Below are 18,405 nucleotides of genomic sequence, written 5' to 3' on the forward strand. Positions count from 1 at the left end.
AAAATAAATTACTCACCGCAGGATGCGAGGAGGAGCAGGGACGGCCGGAAAAGCCCGCACACGGCCAGGTCGACGCCTCAAGTCACCTGCGGACGGCGGGTGACGTCATCGCTAATCACCGGCCGGCGGCGATAAAAGAGCCGACCACGGCGAGGAGCAGGGCGCGCGTGTGGCTGAAAGAAAGCCGGGAGAAAGCCGGGTTGGTGGAGTTGGCTGGAGGTGCGGAACGCCGGAGCCGACTGCCGGCGTGCATAGCGGAGGACTAAAAGAGCCCGGGGACGAACCGACGCCGGAGGACGACACAGCTGCGGCAGGCAAGCCGGGGAAGAGCTGGGTAAGAGCCTCGGCAACGCGGAGGGGCCAGCAGCCCGAAGAAGACCCAGAGAGAGGGCTGCGGTCCGGGGAAGACCCGGAAGGAAGGCGGTGGTCCAGGGAGGACCCGGAGAGAGGGCTGCAAGCCAGGACAGACCCGGAGAGAGGGCTGCAAGACAGGATAAACCCAGAGAGATGGCTACAAACCAGGGAAGACCCGGAGAGAGGGTTGCTCCAGGGGACACGGGACAAAGAGTGGCGAGTAGCTGGCACAGGAAGAGAGAGCTAGCATACCAAGTCACAAGCGGTGACCCCGTTAACACGCAGAAGGGCGACGGGGCTACGGACCCCACCAGGGGGTTTAACAGGGGCAGGGTCATACCTCACATGAGGCGCTGGCTACAAACCAGGGAAGACCCGGAGAGAGGGTTGCTCCAGGGGACACGGGACAAAGAGTGGCGAGTAGCTGGCACAGGAAGAGAGAGCTAGCATACCAAGTCACAAGCGGTGACCCCGTTAACACGCAGAAGGGCGACGGGGCTACGGACCCCACCAGGGGGTTTAACAGGGGCAGGGTCATACCTCACATGAGGCGCAGTGAGCCGTAGTTAAGTTTGAAAGAGGTTTTGTTTCTTTTGTGTTACCCCGGGTCAGAAGGGGCTGAGGCATCAATAGGGAGACTGAGCGAAGCGCGAGCTCATTAGTGGCGTGCCTGAGGGAGTACGCAAGCACCAACAGAAATACCCAAGGTCCGCCGGGCGGGGTAAGGGCGAGGTGTAGGGGAGGAGGAGCCTCACAGAAGACACCTACGGCGCAGGTAGCTGAAGAGGGTAATCGCACTACACGAAGCCCCACCCACTGAGAGATCAAAGTCGTGGCAGGCGAGAAAGGGGCGGGCTGCAGCGCGTGGAAAGACCTCCCCAAAGGCTACTGGCGACAGCAAGCCAGATATCAGAAAACCCTCGGAGCAAGGAGGCCCGAGGTAGGATGTTTGAGGCCCGGCGGTTACACCAAAGGGAACTGGTGTCCTGAGACACTGATAGTGATAGGGGGCCACAGCTTGATGCCTGAGAGGCAAGACTGGGGCTAGCCAGGTAGGGGAAATACCAGCTGGCAAGGTGAACTGAGACTTTCTCTGGGACCCTGGGGCAGCCTCTCTAAATACTATGAAAGTTCCATCAAGGCATGGCAGGGGAGGTAAAAATGGGAGGGAACTCTGAGGTGCCAGAGTGAGGCATGAATCTCTTAGCTCTTGGCTTGGATGGGGGGTATCATGGCTGTGCTTTGGGATCAGATCCTGCTACAGGGGCCATCTGGGCAATGATGTACAAGAAGATGGCCCAGCACATCTGGAAGTTCCCCAGCCACTGCTCATTGTCCCAAGTGCCCAGGATGATCAGCTTCCACCAGCTGCCGCTGGTACTGCAGGCCCAGAACAACAGTCAACAGTTTGGAGGTAGTGCCAGAGTAGCCCAGAGGACATGGTGTCCAGGATAGCCTTGTCTTTATCATCCACATGGAAGTCCTCAGCTAAGTCCAAGAAGTTTGGTGGCCACAGGGTGAGGTAAGTGGCCCCACATAGGTTACCTGGCTCCTGGGTTGTGGGCATGAAGGCATGCGCCACTGTGATCATCTGCTAAGCCATCTCCAGATGGGCATGTGAAATGTCTGACAGCCTCCAGCGAATGTCTTGCAGAATGACAAGAACGCACCAAGGTTCCTGGTTCCCTGGTCTTGGGCACATGTGGCAGGGTTCCATAGCAGGATACAAGCAGAGAGACTAACACATATGCAATTGTCATGATACGGCCTCCCCAGAGATGGCCGTGATGTCCCTAGGGCACCGTGACCATGCTGGGTCCAGCCTATGGGCACCTACTAATCTCGCCTGCCACATCTTCCTGATTCGAGCTGCTGTTCTGTCACAGCCCTGACAGACTCTTCTAAACCCTGTGGGTTGCTGGACCCCTTATTGGGTCCCACACTCAAGAGGTGCCTTACGATACCCCCAAGCCTTATGGGCTAGATGCGTGGCTCCAAAACCTTCCCTTTACCATGCCCCATGCCTTGCAGGTGGCAATTAAATGTTGTCCCTTTTTATGATGCCTCCATCTAGCTTGGCCTCCTGTCATTGCACCCTCTGGTGCTGGGCTCTCCACAGCCCTGTCGCTGCGCCCTCTCAGGTGCTGGGCTCTCCACACAGTAGTGTGCCCCAATGAGGCCTCCTCCTCCCCAATAGCCTCAGCCTGGTCCACTGGTTTAAATAACAACAGAAAACACAAGCCCCTGGGCTACAACACAACAATAACATAGGGTCCACACTCTATCCCTTTTAAGAAGGCACGCTTCTCTCTCAGTCTAATGGGCCTCCACCCCACCAGCACTTATGAACTCCTATAGTCCCTACCAGCAGCAGAACATGCAGTCAAGCACCTCCAAGTAGCTTCCTTTATGAGAGCTCCTTCCCCATTAGCTGCTGACAGAGAACTAACCCTCTAGCACCAGCCCTGGAGTTTATGTGCGCCCAGGGTTCTGCCTGGCTCCTAGGGCCCTCTCTCTAGGCAGTTTCTGCCCTTAAGGAGCAGGCGCACCTTAGTGCCCTGTGACAGCAATTAACAAGAGAGAGCACTCACTCCAGAAGCCTTTGGGCAGGGCAGGACAGGAGGAAGGGGTCACTGTGAGGAGGAGCTCCCTAGGAGAGGTGGGGCATGGTTCTTCATGGTACCCAGCCAATCAGGGCTGGCCCAGATGCTCAGTTGTGCTCGGCAATGTCCAGCAGTCCAGGGAGCCCACAGGGCATGCTAGGATATGTGCACAACAGCCCCTGATCTGCAGGCCATTGCCAGAGTAGGCTGCCTGCACAACTCCACAGCGAATGCCTGCACACAGCTCTACAGACTGATCTACACTTTAGGTTGCTCAAACTAAACCATATAACTTAAACCATTTCTTACCTACTCTTTGTAAATGCTTGTACACTGGAGTAGCTTCTATTTACCCTGAAGAAAATTCAGATTTTTTCTATTTCTAGAGATATGCCAGTGGCTTTAAAAGATGGAAAAAGAATGGCCACACATCCTCAAAAACAAATATTTGCTATTTTCACTTAATTATATTTTTAATGTACCGCAAATGCATACATAGCAAATACATGCTTATGGTTGCCAGTAATTATTTTTTTACTCAATAATTGTGGCCATATGTAGAAAATACTCTTTTGATTAACAGAGTCCAATTAAATGATTACTCAATACTAGACTGAAAATTCTGTAAACCATCAAATACAGCTGGATGGAAAGGATCTCACCTTCAGAAGAACATTTGCCTGGACTTCTGGGTTCAAAATCCAGCTCTAATCATGTATATGTGGGTCTGTGGAGGAATTTATTTTTTCTGTTTGCATATCTGTTTACATTACCAGCAAAAAAGGCAATTTTCAGAGACAGCAAACTATATATTTGAACACAACTCATAGAGAAATAGCTGACATTTTAATGTAATTCTACTAGGCAAGAAAGGCTGGAAATGTTTTTGTAGCCATGCAAGTCTTGCCGCCTTTTTCTGTAACAGAATTAGGAAAATAATATTCTGTTAAATTATCTTCTATCCAATGTCCAGAAGTTAAAATTCTTGATTTCTGAAGAACCAAATTTTATGGGGCTGACCTACATGGTAGTGGGTGGAAGATTAGGAACTGGGAATGGGAAAATGCCTGAAACCAGTGGATAGGTTGGGAGGGTTGGAGTAGTACAGCCTGCTTGTTGATGCTACTTCAGATGCTACTCTGCACTGTTACCTTAGGATTGTCACTGGTTCCATACATCTATCCCACAAACACTCTCCTAGTATCAGCATATTCAGAATCAGTTAGCAGTTCACCTATCAAGTAAGAAGCAGGCAAGTAATTAATGCCATGTTAAATTGTAGAAACCATGTTTCTTCCTACCTTCCTTTTTATAAGATATTTGTTTCCATTCAATAATGATTTTTTCATCCTCTTACCAAAGACACATTTCCTTTTGTTGGCTCTAGTTTTGCTTTCATGAGAATAAATTCTGTCCAGATATAGCTGAATGCTACTTTGTGTTTTTATACCAGTTTATATCAGAGTGAATTTCTCTTACTATCACCAAAGATTACTCTATCACTTTATTTATATTCATTGAATTCTGCCTTCACATTTAGTTTTTCAACTACTACCAGTGAGTCAAATGTGTACTTTCCAAGGTGTATATTTCTTATGTTTAACTGAATAGTTTTGTACGTCATCATGCTGTGGTAATTCATTGTGTTGAATTGATAAGCAGCATAATGTCATGATTAGTATATGGCTTCTAAAGTCAATCCCATTTTACAAAATTGTTCACCTTCTTAAGCATTTAATGATGATACTTTCAAAACAATTTGCATATTTTATCATCTTATCTAGTTTTGTTGCTTTCTATTCCATCATGATATTTTTCTTCATGTCTTGTTTTTACTTTCATTGATTGATTATATTTGCCCAAATGGAGAGACTGTCACTTAAACCCCAGAGTAAGGGCTAACACAGGAATTAATTGGTGTGTATCATTTGATGTGATCATTCTCAAATTTGATACCTATCATTTTTAAATGCTGAATTTCCTCATTTAATGCATATTTTCTATTATACTTGAGAACATTTTTTCCTAGAATTTCCTCCCTCTCTATGGTCCCTCCTACATGTTATATCTGTGCTGTGATTAACATGTATGTTACTACTCTCCTGTCCCCTATGGGAACAACTGTGAAAACACAAATGACTGCCATCTTGTTAAAAAAAAAGCCTTTGTATATTTGAGGGCCCTTATCAAATTCCTCTCAGTTTTCTCTTCTCTAGGCTAGTTCTTCAGATCTTTCTTTATATGCTGTATTTTCTTGACCTACAATAATTTTTTGTTTCCTTCTGGAATCTTTTTAATTTGTCCAACTTTTTTTTGCAGTGGTGCAAAATCTGAACATGCTAGTTCAGCTAAGGCTTCACTACTCCTGAATAGAATGGAAAAATCATTTGCCATAACTTGTTTATGACACTCCTGTTAAATACATCCCAGTATCCCAGAAGATACTAATTCTATATACTCTTTAATCTTGGCATAAATTAACATGCTTTGTCTTCAGATCTTATAGAAAGGGATTTGCTAAACTGCTGAATACAGGATCTTTCCATAAGCATACATAATCCCTTACTTATTCAGATCATGCAAATGTTAATAGTGTATTGGTATTTCATCAGTGGAATTCTGCTTTGATCATTATCTATCCTGAAAAAGATTATTCTGTGTTTTTGAATTCCCTCTTGGCCTTTCCATCTCCTATTGTTTCACAAGGTTCTGAACTTGAAACGCAATTACCCATGAAGGAAAAGGCACCAACTGAAAAAGCAGGAATTTTATTTTTACTAGCTTAGAAGCAATAATGTTCTGTTTCATCTGTTGTCTCCTCCACATATGCACATAAAGCAAACAGTAAAAGTCTGTGACAAGAAAGAACTGCGACTACTTCATATCCCTTTCTTACAATGACCCTATTGGACTTCTTCCCTTTAATATTAGTCTTGTAGACCCCGCCTTCAATAATGCCTCCACTATTTGTAATGCCTACACATACAACAATGAAAACTTTTCAAAGTGTTAAAGAAAATTAAAAAAAAAACTATTTGAGTCCAATAAAGCTAAGGTCAGTACCATACAATTTCAAAGGAAAACAGGGCAATAGGGCATCTGAAAGTGATTACTTTTTTGTCCCCAATGATTCTTTGAAGTTTTGTTACTCACGGTAAGTCCTCCAATCTGGAGGCTTCATGTCTTGGGTCCAAAAGATCATAACCACACTCATTGTAGATTTCCAAGTAGGAAACATGGGTTGTGTACACTTTGCTGCTGTCCTGAATAGGAAAGGAAATAAAAAAGAGCTATAAATAGCAAGCCAAGTCTCAGGGCAGATGGACAAATTTATCACTATAGCTTCCATGTTGCCTCGTCACCCTGTTTCTCATTCTTTTTCTGGATATGTTTTACATTTTCAATTCGTGACACTTTTAAGTTCATCTGTTACCATATGCATGAAGGCTTTAAAAAAAAAGGGACCTACGCCCATCATTAGAAGCAAGTTTAGTCTGTTATTTTTTTTTATTGGTTCCATATATCAAAAAAAATCTGTATACACTTAGAATGTGGCTGCTTGGTTGCAGAATTGTGTAACGTACTATTTTTCACTTCTATGACAAAGACCCATGTTACCAAAGAGGTAAACCCTCATATTATGGATAAAAAGACTATCCTTAAATAACAACATAACGATTTACTTCATTTAGAAACTCCAGTGACACATTGTTTTCCATGTTCTTTATCAAAATATGTAACCATGACGTATGCTGTCAACTATCCTCTGTAGCCCTTCTGTATTCTATACTTCCAGAATGTAACATAACCCAACTGGTTCCTGCAGACAGGATTCTCTCCTCCCCAGAAGTCAAAACCAAACAAAGTAAAACTCAAAATACTGAGCTACAGTTTACAAAATGTGAGTGAATGAATTTATTTCATTGGATAAAGCAACTGTAAGAGCAACCACATCATGCCTGTAGTGAGAGTTTCCTACTCAAATCTGCTAACTTTATTTTATAAGGCTATTTTGAGAAAAGAGCTGTTTATTTTTTTACTGAATAACATTATCTAATATGACATTTTAATTGATTGTGACAGATTAGTATTTCGTGGAATATGAAATATTCCCTGTTTTGAAAGACATACTGTGGTAAATGAGAAAAAAAATCTGTATCACGAAACTGTGGAAATTGTAGAGGAAATTTCCGAACAGGACAAGGAGATGTATTGGACTGTGATTCTCCTAACTCTTAGTTGTAGCCAGTTGTGCTTCCTTGAACCTGAGCTGACTGGTCCAATTTAAGTTACAGGTGTGCAGGAATAGATCCATCTTACATCACTGGTATGACTCCTCTATATAAGTTTGCTACACTGCACTAAATGAGGAGGGCAATCTAATAATTGATTATATGGGGGAAGGCTGAAGTAATGAATGGCTTTTTTCACTTCAGTCCTTACAAATCAGGTCAGCTAGCAGATAGTGAGCACCTTTAGCAGCAAAGAGAGAAGAGAAGATAACCAGCTCAGAGTAGGGAAAAAATAAATTAGAGATTACTTAGTCAAGCTGAATGTTTTCAAATCAGCAGGGTGAAATGAGATTCACCTGGAGTACACCCGGAATTGAATAAGCCAATTGCAGAGCCATTAGCTATTATCTTAGAGAAGGTAAGGCAACCTCCATATAAAGGGAAAAGGACAACTATAGTTCCCATCTTTAAAAAAGGAAAAAGGAGGACTGAGGAAATTAAAGACCAGTCAAGTCTATCCTTGATACCTGGTAAGATTACAGAATGTAAGATCAAATACCTGGAGATGGATCAGAAACAGCCAATATGGGTTTGTTGAGAGCAAGTCATGGTTGACCAACCCAGTTTCTTTCTATAACAAGGTGATGGGCTTTGATAGGGGGAATGCAGTGGATATGATATTCCTTAACTTTAGTAAGGCTTTCAGTAGGGCTGTGCAAAGCTTTGGTCACTGATTCAATTCAGCAGAGATTTGGCCCGATTCAGTGGCCAAATCTCCAAATCTGAATCAAATCAGGAGACCTATTAATCTCTCTGAATCGAATCAGAACCCTCCAAATTGATTTGAAGAGATTCAGAAAGATTTGATGATTCGGACATAGACACAGCTTTAAATGTTTCTTCTATATAGCTCAAGATAGTAGGTGGCTTATGAATGCTGAGATGCGGGGCAGATGGAGCATGCCACAGGAGCACGGTGGGGTCCCCAGTGTGCTCGGCAGCAGACCCGGAAGTGGACCAGAAGCACATCCGGTCCACTACCAGGGAAGGCATAGGGGTGCCCCTCCCCCCCCCCCACCTCCTGGCTCAGCAACTAGTGCCTCCTAGGTCTGAAGGGACACCCCGGGGTCCCCCTGCAGCCAATCACTGAGCAGTAGAATCATTTCACTTGATTTGCAAGTGACAAATCCTGTTAATATATAGCCCAGTATGCTTGTAGCTCTTTTTTGCAACAAAAGCATAATCAGCTAACCCCCACTATTAGATCCTAGGAAAATATGGATGAAACAACTACCATCACAAAAGGAGCATCTATGCTTTCTCTGCACCCTGGATGGTAACTGGATATCTGCTGGCTGTAGGATCACAGACCTAGGTTTATATATAAATTCAGTGGCCGAAACCAACACACAGATTTTGTATAGGTGCAGCAACCACTTATGCAGCACACAGAACTGCTCTTCTTATCTGCCTGGCTATAATCACATGGCATTTCCTTTTCAATGGACAAACCTTGAACATTTACACAAGTTTTGTGTAGGAAGAAGTGAATTTCTCATTGCTAGTGAAATCCTCCACTATAAATAGGGACCTACTTAATTTGTGGCCAGACAAAGGCATTTTCACATCTTGGTCACAGCATGAAGAGCTGATTTCATGGGCATTTCCCAGAGGCACCACCCCTTGCCACTGACTGCCAGAGAGACCCTGAGGGGAAGAAAGGACAATGAGGCAGCTGCCATCTTGGCTTTGGCTGCCTTTCATATGGTCCAGCCTCTCGCCACTGATTGGTAGAGAGACTCCAGGGCCAAGGAGGGACAAGGGGGTGGCCACCATCTTGGCTGCTGGGTGCCCGTCGTGCCACCCGATGCCATCACCAGCTGGGGCTCTCCCTTCCTAGGCAGGCTACAAGGCAGCAAGGAATTCCAGCTCCCACTGGAGAGCCAACATTTTATTTTAATAAGTTTTTAAAATTGATTTCACAGACAATTGTGCATTTTGCGGTTTCCACAAAATCGTAAATTAAGTAGGTCCCTAACTATAAAATGTACTGTATGCCTGTCTAGAAAGTCCACATATTTTATTTAATTGCCTGCCTAGAACTAACTGTGTTACCAATGTATCTTTTTAAATGAAAAAAGCCAGGCACTGCTAAACATTTATTTGCATGGCTTTATGTCTCAAAAGGAGCTTTGTGCAATTATATATAATAATAGAAGCTGTTTCATTTCCACCATCCCATCCACCAAAAATACTCTTCTTTCAAAGATGCTTCACTCTATTCTGACTATACCTTATAAAGCAAAAGGGAAGTTACAATGCACCAAAAGCATAGTGAAGTAATAACAACAAGCATATTTGTATAATACATCTTAGGATTTTAAATGCAATTTTTAAAAATAAACCAGTGCATTCATGTTGCATGGGGAACCAGGCATTGGGCTGCTGGTGCTGTTCTCCCCATGTAAGAGGAGCTATAACACATGTGCTGTCCATAGCAGCAGCAGACAGGGTTCATACAACTCCCAGTGCATAGGGAGCCCAGCACCAGGCTGTCTCAAACCAGTGCTGGGCTCCCCATGCTCCAAGCCAATTGTCAGCTGGGGCAGGGGATCAGTTTGGTTCCCAGCCCCAGTTGACAATCAGCTGACTGGTTTCATTTTGCTGGTGCTCCCCCTGCACCAGCCAGCAAGGTACAACTGGGATCTAATTCCTGATTCCAAAAATCATGCATCCTGCTAAAAATATTTTTTTAAATAACAAAAATATTTTTTAAAAGAAATTAATGAATGTTGTAGTACATTTTTGATCTTCAGAATATAATTTGGTATTTTTCTGGTTCAGAGATGGCAAAATCCCTTGCTGAAAGGAGTAATTCCAGGGGGCAAGGGGAGGGGCTTCTGGTGGCAAAGGTCAGGTGTTAGGTGGTGGGACTTCTGATCTCAGGATGGTGATCAGGGGGTGGGGTCCCTGTCAAGGGGCGGGGCTACCCATGTGGCCCTTGAAGGCTTGCCAAAACTTGGTAAGCAGCCCTCCGCCCAAAATAACTGCCCGCCCCAACCTAGATTGTATCCATTAGGTACCTCCAGCTTAGGTTTCAGCATGTCTAAGCTGTCTTATTCTAACTGGTAGGATCAAAGAAACAGGGTTAGGTATGTAGGCTGCCTCTAGAATCAGAGAGATTTAAAGACAATTTAGGGACACCAGATGCTGACCTCTAACTGTCTAGAGCTAGCCAAAAAAAAACCCCACTCAGCATAGGGATGTGTGAGAACTCCTGTCCCTCTCTAAGGAGTAATACCAGCATAGAACCCACCCCAAAGGACTCGTAATATAATGCCCCTCCCCTCCCATATGTATCCTCCTCTCAGGTGGATTAATCCCCACCCCTTTCTCACACCAATAAAAACGTAACCAGAAGTTTTCTGCTTGCATCACCTTTCCATTTATTTCCATCTGTAACTGGTACCCAGCTATCCCCGCATTTGTCTGGGTCATGGTTGCCATGCAATTGGTGTTAGAACCAAGACCTCCCTTATGATACCACCTGACAGTTGTGGCTTTCCAAGGACACCAGCCCCAGTTATTCACACAGCTGACATAGCTACTCAGCTGCCTCTCCCTCAGCAACTTGCCCCTCATCTCACAGATGCTGTCCAGGCCACTGCTAGCTACACCATCTTCACAAGATAATAATTAAATGCATCTAGCCAAACACTGAGGGATCAACACCTGGCCCTTTGATGCCTGATGGCCCATTTAACCATCTTCATGACAGCTCACTCTTGGAGTTCAGGTGTCCTGTGTATGACTTCATCATAAGTACAAGGAAGAGTGGGTAGGCCAGGTTGCTGAAAATTGGTTTGGGAATCACAGAATCATAGAAACCCAGGGCTGGCAGAGACGCCTGGAGGTCATCTAGTCCAACCCCCTGCCTGAGGCAGAATCATTTCTATCCAAATCATCCTATACAAACCCTTGCCTAACCTATTAATAAAACTACACAGTCAACCTTACAGGGGTGTACCTTGACACACGACCACAAAGCGTAACTACCTAAAATGCCACAGGTAAAGCAAGGGGACAATGGTAGTCAGTGTCCTGCTGCTGTGACGGTCACTCCATTACTTTCAGTGCTGGAAAGGGGGCTAGTAATTATCAGAGAGGCAAGGCTGGAACTAGCAAAGACCCTACCTAGTAGCGTTCATCTTGCCAGGCTATCCAACAACATGACATGTGTGACCATCACATGGTGATGCACAAGGCCATACAGTACTATTAAGAAATACCCCTAGTCTTTCTGCTTACCTACTTGAAAGGGCAAAGGATCAAGTTACAAGTTCCATCAATTGCAAATGGGGAACACTATACAGGTGAAGTCAACAAGGACTATCTGGGAATTGGAGATCCTCATATGTAGGGTGAACACATACATCATAAATGGCAGCTCTGATAGATCTGGTCACACCAAACTGGTTAGCCAATGAGTGGTGTAGTTGGGGGCTGCCAACTACTAAACTGCTATCAACTCTTTGTTCTCATGCTCACAGGCCTCTCATATCAGTGATCTCCCTGCTCAGCCTCTGGGACCAGCTCTGCAAAGATCTTAAGGCAAGTGGACTCTGTCATATGCCCCCAAACATATTCCTCCAGTCTTGCTAGCCTCACAATTATTCGCGCCCACTGATAATTCTTGTAGAATTCGTCACAGGAAAAGGTCATTTAAGAAATTAAACACATGACATTGCTCTTTGTCCTGAATGATCTTAAAAGCATGTTAACAAAGAAAATTCAACCTTCCCATATTGTTTTAACTCACTCTAATCTTGTGCATGTGCTGGATTTAAATATTTTTTCTAGGATTAATGACGCATTATGCTTAAAAGCAAACAACCAAAACAAAACAAAAAAGCAATCCTTTTTTTTTCAGCAGAAGATGAATAATACTCTTTTATAGAGAATTCCTCAAGAACTATCCACAGGTGCAGGAAAATGTGAGGATAAGAGGAAAGTGGGGAGTACGTGTGTGGGCATGTCCAAGAATACAGGGAGGGGGGGAGACAAGAAGAAACGTGTATATAAATATAAAGCAGCTGTTAACTCAACTTAACTGGTCAGTACGCTGTAGATATATCATATTGCTTGACAGTGGCATATACAGCTAAACACAGTGACGAAAACTGGTCATAAAAATTAAATATAAAAAAACTTAAGGTCAATACTTTAAAAACTGCAAAGCATTATATATGAAATTTTTAATTTAACAAATAGAAATTCTTGGACAATGTTATGTTAAAGTGTATTTAAAGGGGACATGGCATACAATTTATAGAGTATATCTTCTGAGGGTGCAGGTATAGGTTGTCTTTTTGTTATATGTTCTTACAGTGCCTAGTGGGGGCAAGGTAATTCAACAATAAGCATATCATCATCAATAGTACACAATAAAATATATTACTGGGACACTGGAATTAAACCTAAGCCAACCATTATAAACCCCAGAAATATGGTCAAGGTTAAATTTGAAAGAAATCCAAATATGGGAAGGAAAGAAATGAACAGATAAGGTATCCAAACATCTTTATCTTTGCTCCAGAGGGATACCATGCAAAAATCACAGGGATATTATTAAGGCATTTTAGTTTTTGTGATCACAAATTAAACTGATTTTAAAGTTATTACATCATTTCTTTCATCACATGGGACAGAGTTAAGGCAGTTTCAGTGTCCTAAATACACTTAAATAAATTTATATGTCTGGATTTCTTTTTAGTTCAACTTTACTCCAGCTTCTCTTCAGATCGCATCAATCTTTCGCCTTTTTAGTTCAACTTTAATTCTACATAGAAGGCAAGGCATGGTAGCACCTCAGAATAATACCAGGCTCCAGCAGACTCCAGTGTCTCATATATTACCATCCCCACACTTAAAAATGGCGGTGGGGGCACTTTAACTAAAGCTCATTTGATAAGCTTTAGTTAAAGCACCCCCACTGCCATTTTTAAGCAGCTCTGAGAGTGGCTCTAAGAATGGATCTGAGATCACCTCTAATTTTTAAGCATCTCTGAGAGCAACTCTAATTAAAGCGCCCCCCTTCCCCCACTCCTGGAGCACATGTATAAATGCCCTCAGAGACTAACTGGTTCAGAGAGGCATAAGCTTTCACAGGTAACAAACTACTTCATCAGATCCTATGAACTGACACTATGGTACAGTGCCATTCTGCCTTGCCTTCTGCCCGAGTCTAACACAGCTAGCAAACTCAATCTTAATTCTAAAGTTGATTCATACTTTATTGGGGGATAATTAAGGCACTGCTGTAAAATATTTTAGTTTAACTAGCTGGTATGTATCCTCAAACAATCCTAATGTAGCTTGTCTGAGAATTATTATTAGTGGTGGCATCTCAGGAAAAGCTCAAAACTGGAACAACAAATATGGGATTGAAAAAGAAGTACAGTAGGTGTGGGTGAATCAGAGACAGTCTCCAAACACCAGGGGAAAGAAAGAGACAGAGAAATTGTATAAATACGCTAATTATTTAACGTGAATGTGACAAGAGCACCTTCCAGGCCTGGTACTAGTATGACCCCGCCCTTGTTGCTGGGCAAACTGCCTGCCTTGTTCACCTGGCATGCCTTGTTGATAACTGACTGTGATGTCAAATAGGCTGGAGGCTGCCCTTAATGCGCTCACATGACCATGGGTGATAAGTTCACGTTCCTACCATCCCTATAAGTGTCCCATGCTTCGCTGATGTCTCACAGCGTGTTGCATCTCCAGTTCAAAGCTGGGTCCAACTTGACACACAGTTGTGTCTCTCCCACGTTGCCTTCCCAGGCCACACACACACCAACCCCCTCTCACCGGGGCCTCTAGCACTGCCCTGGCTCTCACCTGGTCTCTTGTATGATGCCTATCTAGGCCACACTCACTCCGCCCTACTCAAATTGTTCCTCAGGCTTTTCTCTCTACCCCTCGATTAGTCCTGGTGCGGCCTTTTGGGCCTTTCCCATGACCCTCACCTGAACGGGACTGAGCGATTGCTCAGCTATGGGACTGCTTCATCACTGGCCCCTCACTGGATCACTACACCCTTCTCTCGGGCCATAACTGCACCCCCTACTCTCTGGGGCCTGGGGTCTTCCACTCCAACAGGTTCAGGTGCTTCTCTTCCTTAAGTGTGCCTGACCTTCACTCCATCCTCTCCCAGGGTCAGGGTCTTACACCCGTAGGACTCAGGTGCTGCTCATTCAATGTACCTGGCCCCCGCTCCAGGGTCCAACACCACATAGGGCTCAGGTACAGCTACTCTGCATGCCTGGCCCCCTTTAGTCCTCCTAGTAACCCACCCAAAGTTGGAGGCAGGGGTTTAGGTACCCAATCCACCTTACACTGGGTAGGTTCTCGGTCCTGGCGTTTAGGTGGTCCTGCCCTGCCATGGGCAAGCCTACCAGGCCTCCCTATTCCGTCAGGGTGCAGTTTTAGGTCATGCCCAGAACCAATGAGGCCTCCCCCTTCCCAACAGCCTCACTCTTACCTCCAAGATATTCCTGGAGCAGGAGCTCTGCCAAGCGACGTTACTCCCCAAGCAGCTGAACACCAACTGCTCTGCTCTTGTAACAGAGCTCTCCCAAAATGGCCACTCTCTAAAATAGCTACTCTCATCAGCCACCTGTCAGCTCCCTGCTCCAGCCCTTAAAGGGACAGACACCCAAAGGGGTGTTCTGTCACAGTGGTCACTTTGTTCCCGCTGACAAGCCAAACCTTTAGCTGCTTCACACAAAGGACTTCCACTGGCTTCAACTGAAGTTCCACATGTGAATAATCTACAAAACTTGATCCTTTAGAGTAGAATTTACTACTTCTGAAAGTCTCCTCTAGATTACTGTTAACCAGTTTTTTAGGTCTAGATACCTTTTTAAAGAAGATCTATAGATACCATTAAAATGTTAAATAAGTAACAGATGGACAAATGCATGTTGAAAAGAATGTATTAGTGGGGAAAATCTTTTATCTCTTCTTGTACTATTTATAGTTTTACTTGTTCATGTGGTATACATGTGCAGTTATGGAGAGAAACTTGCTTAACATCTGCCTACTCTAATGCCCCAGCTCAGACAGTGAATCAGCCTCTTACATATTTGTATTGAATACATATTTAAAGTAAAAGTAAACCAAAAAGGTTACTGTGGTAGGGATATCTTTGCTTTAGAACAACAAAAAAAGTTGAGATACTGAAATTTAAAACTGCCAGGCATAATATTTTTATGTATATTAGTATTATGTTTCTATCATACATGCCTATAAGCAAGTAACTGGCATTGATTAATAACACCTAGTAAAATAAATCCTGTTAATTAAATAACCAAAACATTTTTGAAAGACTTTCAAAGGGTTCTATCCAGAGAAATCAGAATACAATATGTATTTTATGAAGGTTATAAGGTTAATGATACAAGGGAGGTTTAGGTTAGATATTAGAAAAAAACTTCCTCACTAGGAGGGTAGTAAAACACTAGAACAGGCTACCCAGAGAGGTTGTGGAATCTCCATCCTTAGAGGTTTTTAAGACCCAGCTAGACAAAGCCTTGACTGGGACAATATAGTTGAGAATGGTCCTGCTTTGAGCAGGGGGTTGGACTAGATGACCTCCTGAAGTCCCTTCCAACCCTAATTTTCTATGATTCTAAGGTTTAACCGAACAAACCAAAAAAAGGTAACTCAAAACAGATGATAAAACACTAGTTCTACTACTCTTCTTGATCTACGGCTTCTAGGACCCAATAACAAAAACAATTCCATAATTCATAATTCATGCAATAACAATGCAATGGGGAACCAACTCCAGTCCCTGTTCCGGCCAAGGAATGCTGTCGGGACAGGATTGGGGAAAAAACTTACCCTGAAGAATCCAGTGGGGTTGAATGGCTACTGGAGCAACCAGGTGAGAAGTCCGTGTGTGGTCCAGGGTGAAAGAGCCAAACCCCGGGCATATGTGATCACGAGAAGAGGGAATGAGCCCTCATCAGTCCGTGGGAATTCTGGCAGTTTCTAAAGAAAGAGCCGGCACATTTGGTACCCTCCAGAGCGTGGAATGCATGGCAGGCTGAGAATGCTGTGCAACCCACATAGAGATGCAGAGCTGGGATCTCCCAGCAGCATCCCAGGGACCCAGTGGAGTGGTCCAGGAAACAAGGGAGGCTCAGAAGCAGACTAGTGAGGGATATGGAGTGAGTGAAGAGGAGCCTGACTGGCAGAAAGGCCAGTGAGGTTTCCATGAAGATAATGAGTTAAACATGTGACCACAGGCTGTTGATAAAGTGCTGACATGATCGTACAAGTCTGGAACCTCACACATTGATGAGAAGCAAAAGGAAAATGAATGGGATTTGTATAAGATATAGAGACTTGATAGGATTGGGGTAGAATTAACTAAGCTCCTACAAGACAAGGGAGTCCATGGGACCCATTAATGATTCATTGCTATTCTAGGGATTAAAAGAGACTGCAGAATTCATTGATAATTGATTACTCCTTCATGAATTAAAAGAGACTACGGATCTCAGTGATAATTACTCTCATCTGAATTAAGAGAGACTGCTGAATTCATTGATGATTCGCCCCTCTCCCATGAATCAGGAGAAATTATTAAATTCATCAATAACTGATCTTTTATGACATCATGAAACAAACTAGGCGGTGACTGGCATTCCAGACTAGACCAAGAACTGATTACATCACACCAGGAAAGGCTCGAAGGAGACAGTAGGTTGGGAGCCTATAAGGGAGAATATGAAAGTGAACATCTCGGAGCACGAGTTAGCAGCTGGATCTCACAGTTAGAGTGGCCAAGGTCTGGAATGGGCTCCCAAGGGAGGTGGTGCTCTCCCCTGCCCTGGGGGTCTTCAAGAGGAGGTTGGATATGCATCTAGTTGGGGTCATCTAGACCCAGCACTCTTTCCTGCCTATGCAGGGGGTCGGACTCGATGATCTATTGAGGTCCCTTCCAACCCTAACATCTATGAATCTATGAAATGAGGCCAAATGGCAGTGACTGCCTGAGGGGTACAGGAGTCCCAAGTTAAGGCGGCAGATTTGGGCCACCCGGCCAGGAGTGGAAAGGAACAGGGTGTGGGAGAGGGAGGAGCCCTTAGGAGAAGACAGCCTTCAGTCAGGTGGATCTCTGCTCTTCTCTGGACAGCTAACCACCCTTTAATTTTCTTAACAACAAGGCATGGCAGGAAAGAATGAAGGGAAGTGGAAGCAGAGATCCAGTACACCCAGACCAGAGGGGTGGTCCCTACCACACTCTCCTACAAACTACAGTAAAATCCCTTTTATCCTGGATTATACTAACTGGCACACACTAGTAACTGGAATTTCCATCTGGCCAGACGTGGGGGGGAAGGAGCTCGCACGTGGCTGCTGCTGCCACCCCCCCATCCACCACACTGCGCTGCTGCCTCTCCGCATAAGGCCGCCGCCACTCCCCCCAGGCCCTGCTCCACATGCAGATGCCACCACCTCCCTCCATGTCCAGACGGAAACCCTGTGCCCTCAGGTAACCGGCATTGTTACATTACCAGCACCCCCCATTCCCCACTCATGCCAGATATCTGGGATTTTACTATACAATGTAAATAGGACAGATTATAAGAAAACCTAGTATTTAAGCAAATAGTACTCTAGGCCATCCAGAATATGATGCTCTTATAAAGAAATAACAGCACAAGTTGCCTATTATTTTTCAGTGTCTGGGCAACAAGCCAGTTCATCTAGCACTACTAACGCTGGCTTTATAGAAATGCCATAGTTTCAGGGTAGATTTCCTTTCTTTGCTGGGCTTCAAGTCAGGTTTTATTATAACCTTACCATTAAGATTGTTTCTTTGAGTTAATGCAGTATGCATAAATTGGGTGTTTAAAAACAACAGAAAAGAGTTCTGTACCTTCTGCAATTGCTGAAAAACGTAAGACAGGGTCCTGGGAATGATGCCTCGATCACTATAACGCTCTGCTCCTCCAGTGATGGTAAAAGTTTTGCCACTGCCTGTCTGTCCATATGCAAAGACAGTACCATTATATCCTGATAGAGCACTAAAAATGAAAAAGTACATAAGACGTTATTTTTCATGGACTGCTCTTACTGCTTCACCAACAACTGGATTCTAGGTCCAGTGTAATCAATGGAAGTCTTTCAACTATTTTCAGCAG

At 44.2% G+C, this 18,405-nt stretch overlaps 1 protein-coding gene across 3 annotated transcripts in view; it reads right to left on the bottom strand.

The window, feature by feature from the left end:
* The window catches only part of KIF6 (kinesin family member 6), a 438,203-nt gene that overhangs the window by 357,347 nt on the left and 62,451 nt on the right, over positions 1-18,405 (bottom strand). For all 3 annotated transcript variants that reach the window (XM_025197847.1, XM_006018586.2, XM_006018585.2), the window contains exons 4-5: positions 18,141-18,288; positions 6,111-6,220 (exon numbers count right to left, since the gene is read on the bottom strand). In XM_025197847.1, coding sequence (XP_025053632.1) covers positions 6,111-6,220; positions 18,141-18,288 — 258 coding nt within the window. The remainder of the gene's footprint in view (positions 1-6,110; positions 6,221-18,140; positions 18,289-18,405) is intronic.

The sequence above is a fragment of the Alligator sinensis genome, unplaced genomic scaffold (genome assembly GCF_000455745.1).
Source record: "Alligator sinensis unplaced genomic scaffold, ASM45574v1 scaffold198_1, whole genome shotgun sequence".
NCBI lineage: Eukaryota > Metazoa > Chordata > Crocodylia > Alligatoridae > Alligator > Alligator sinensis.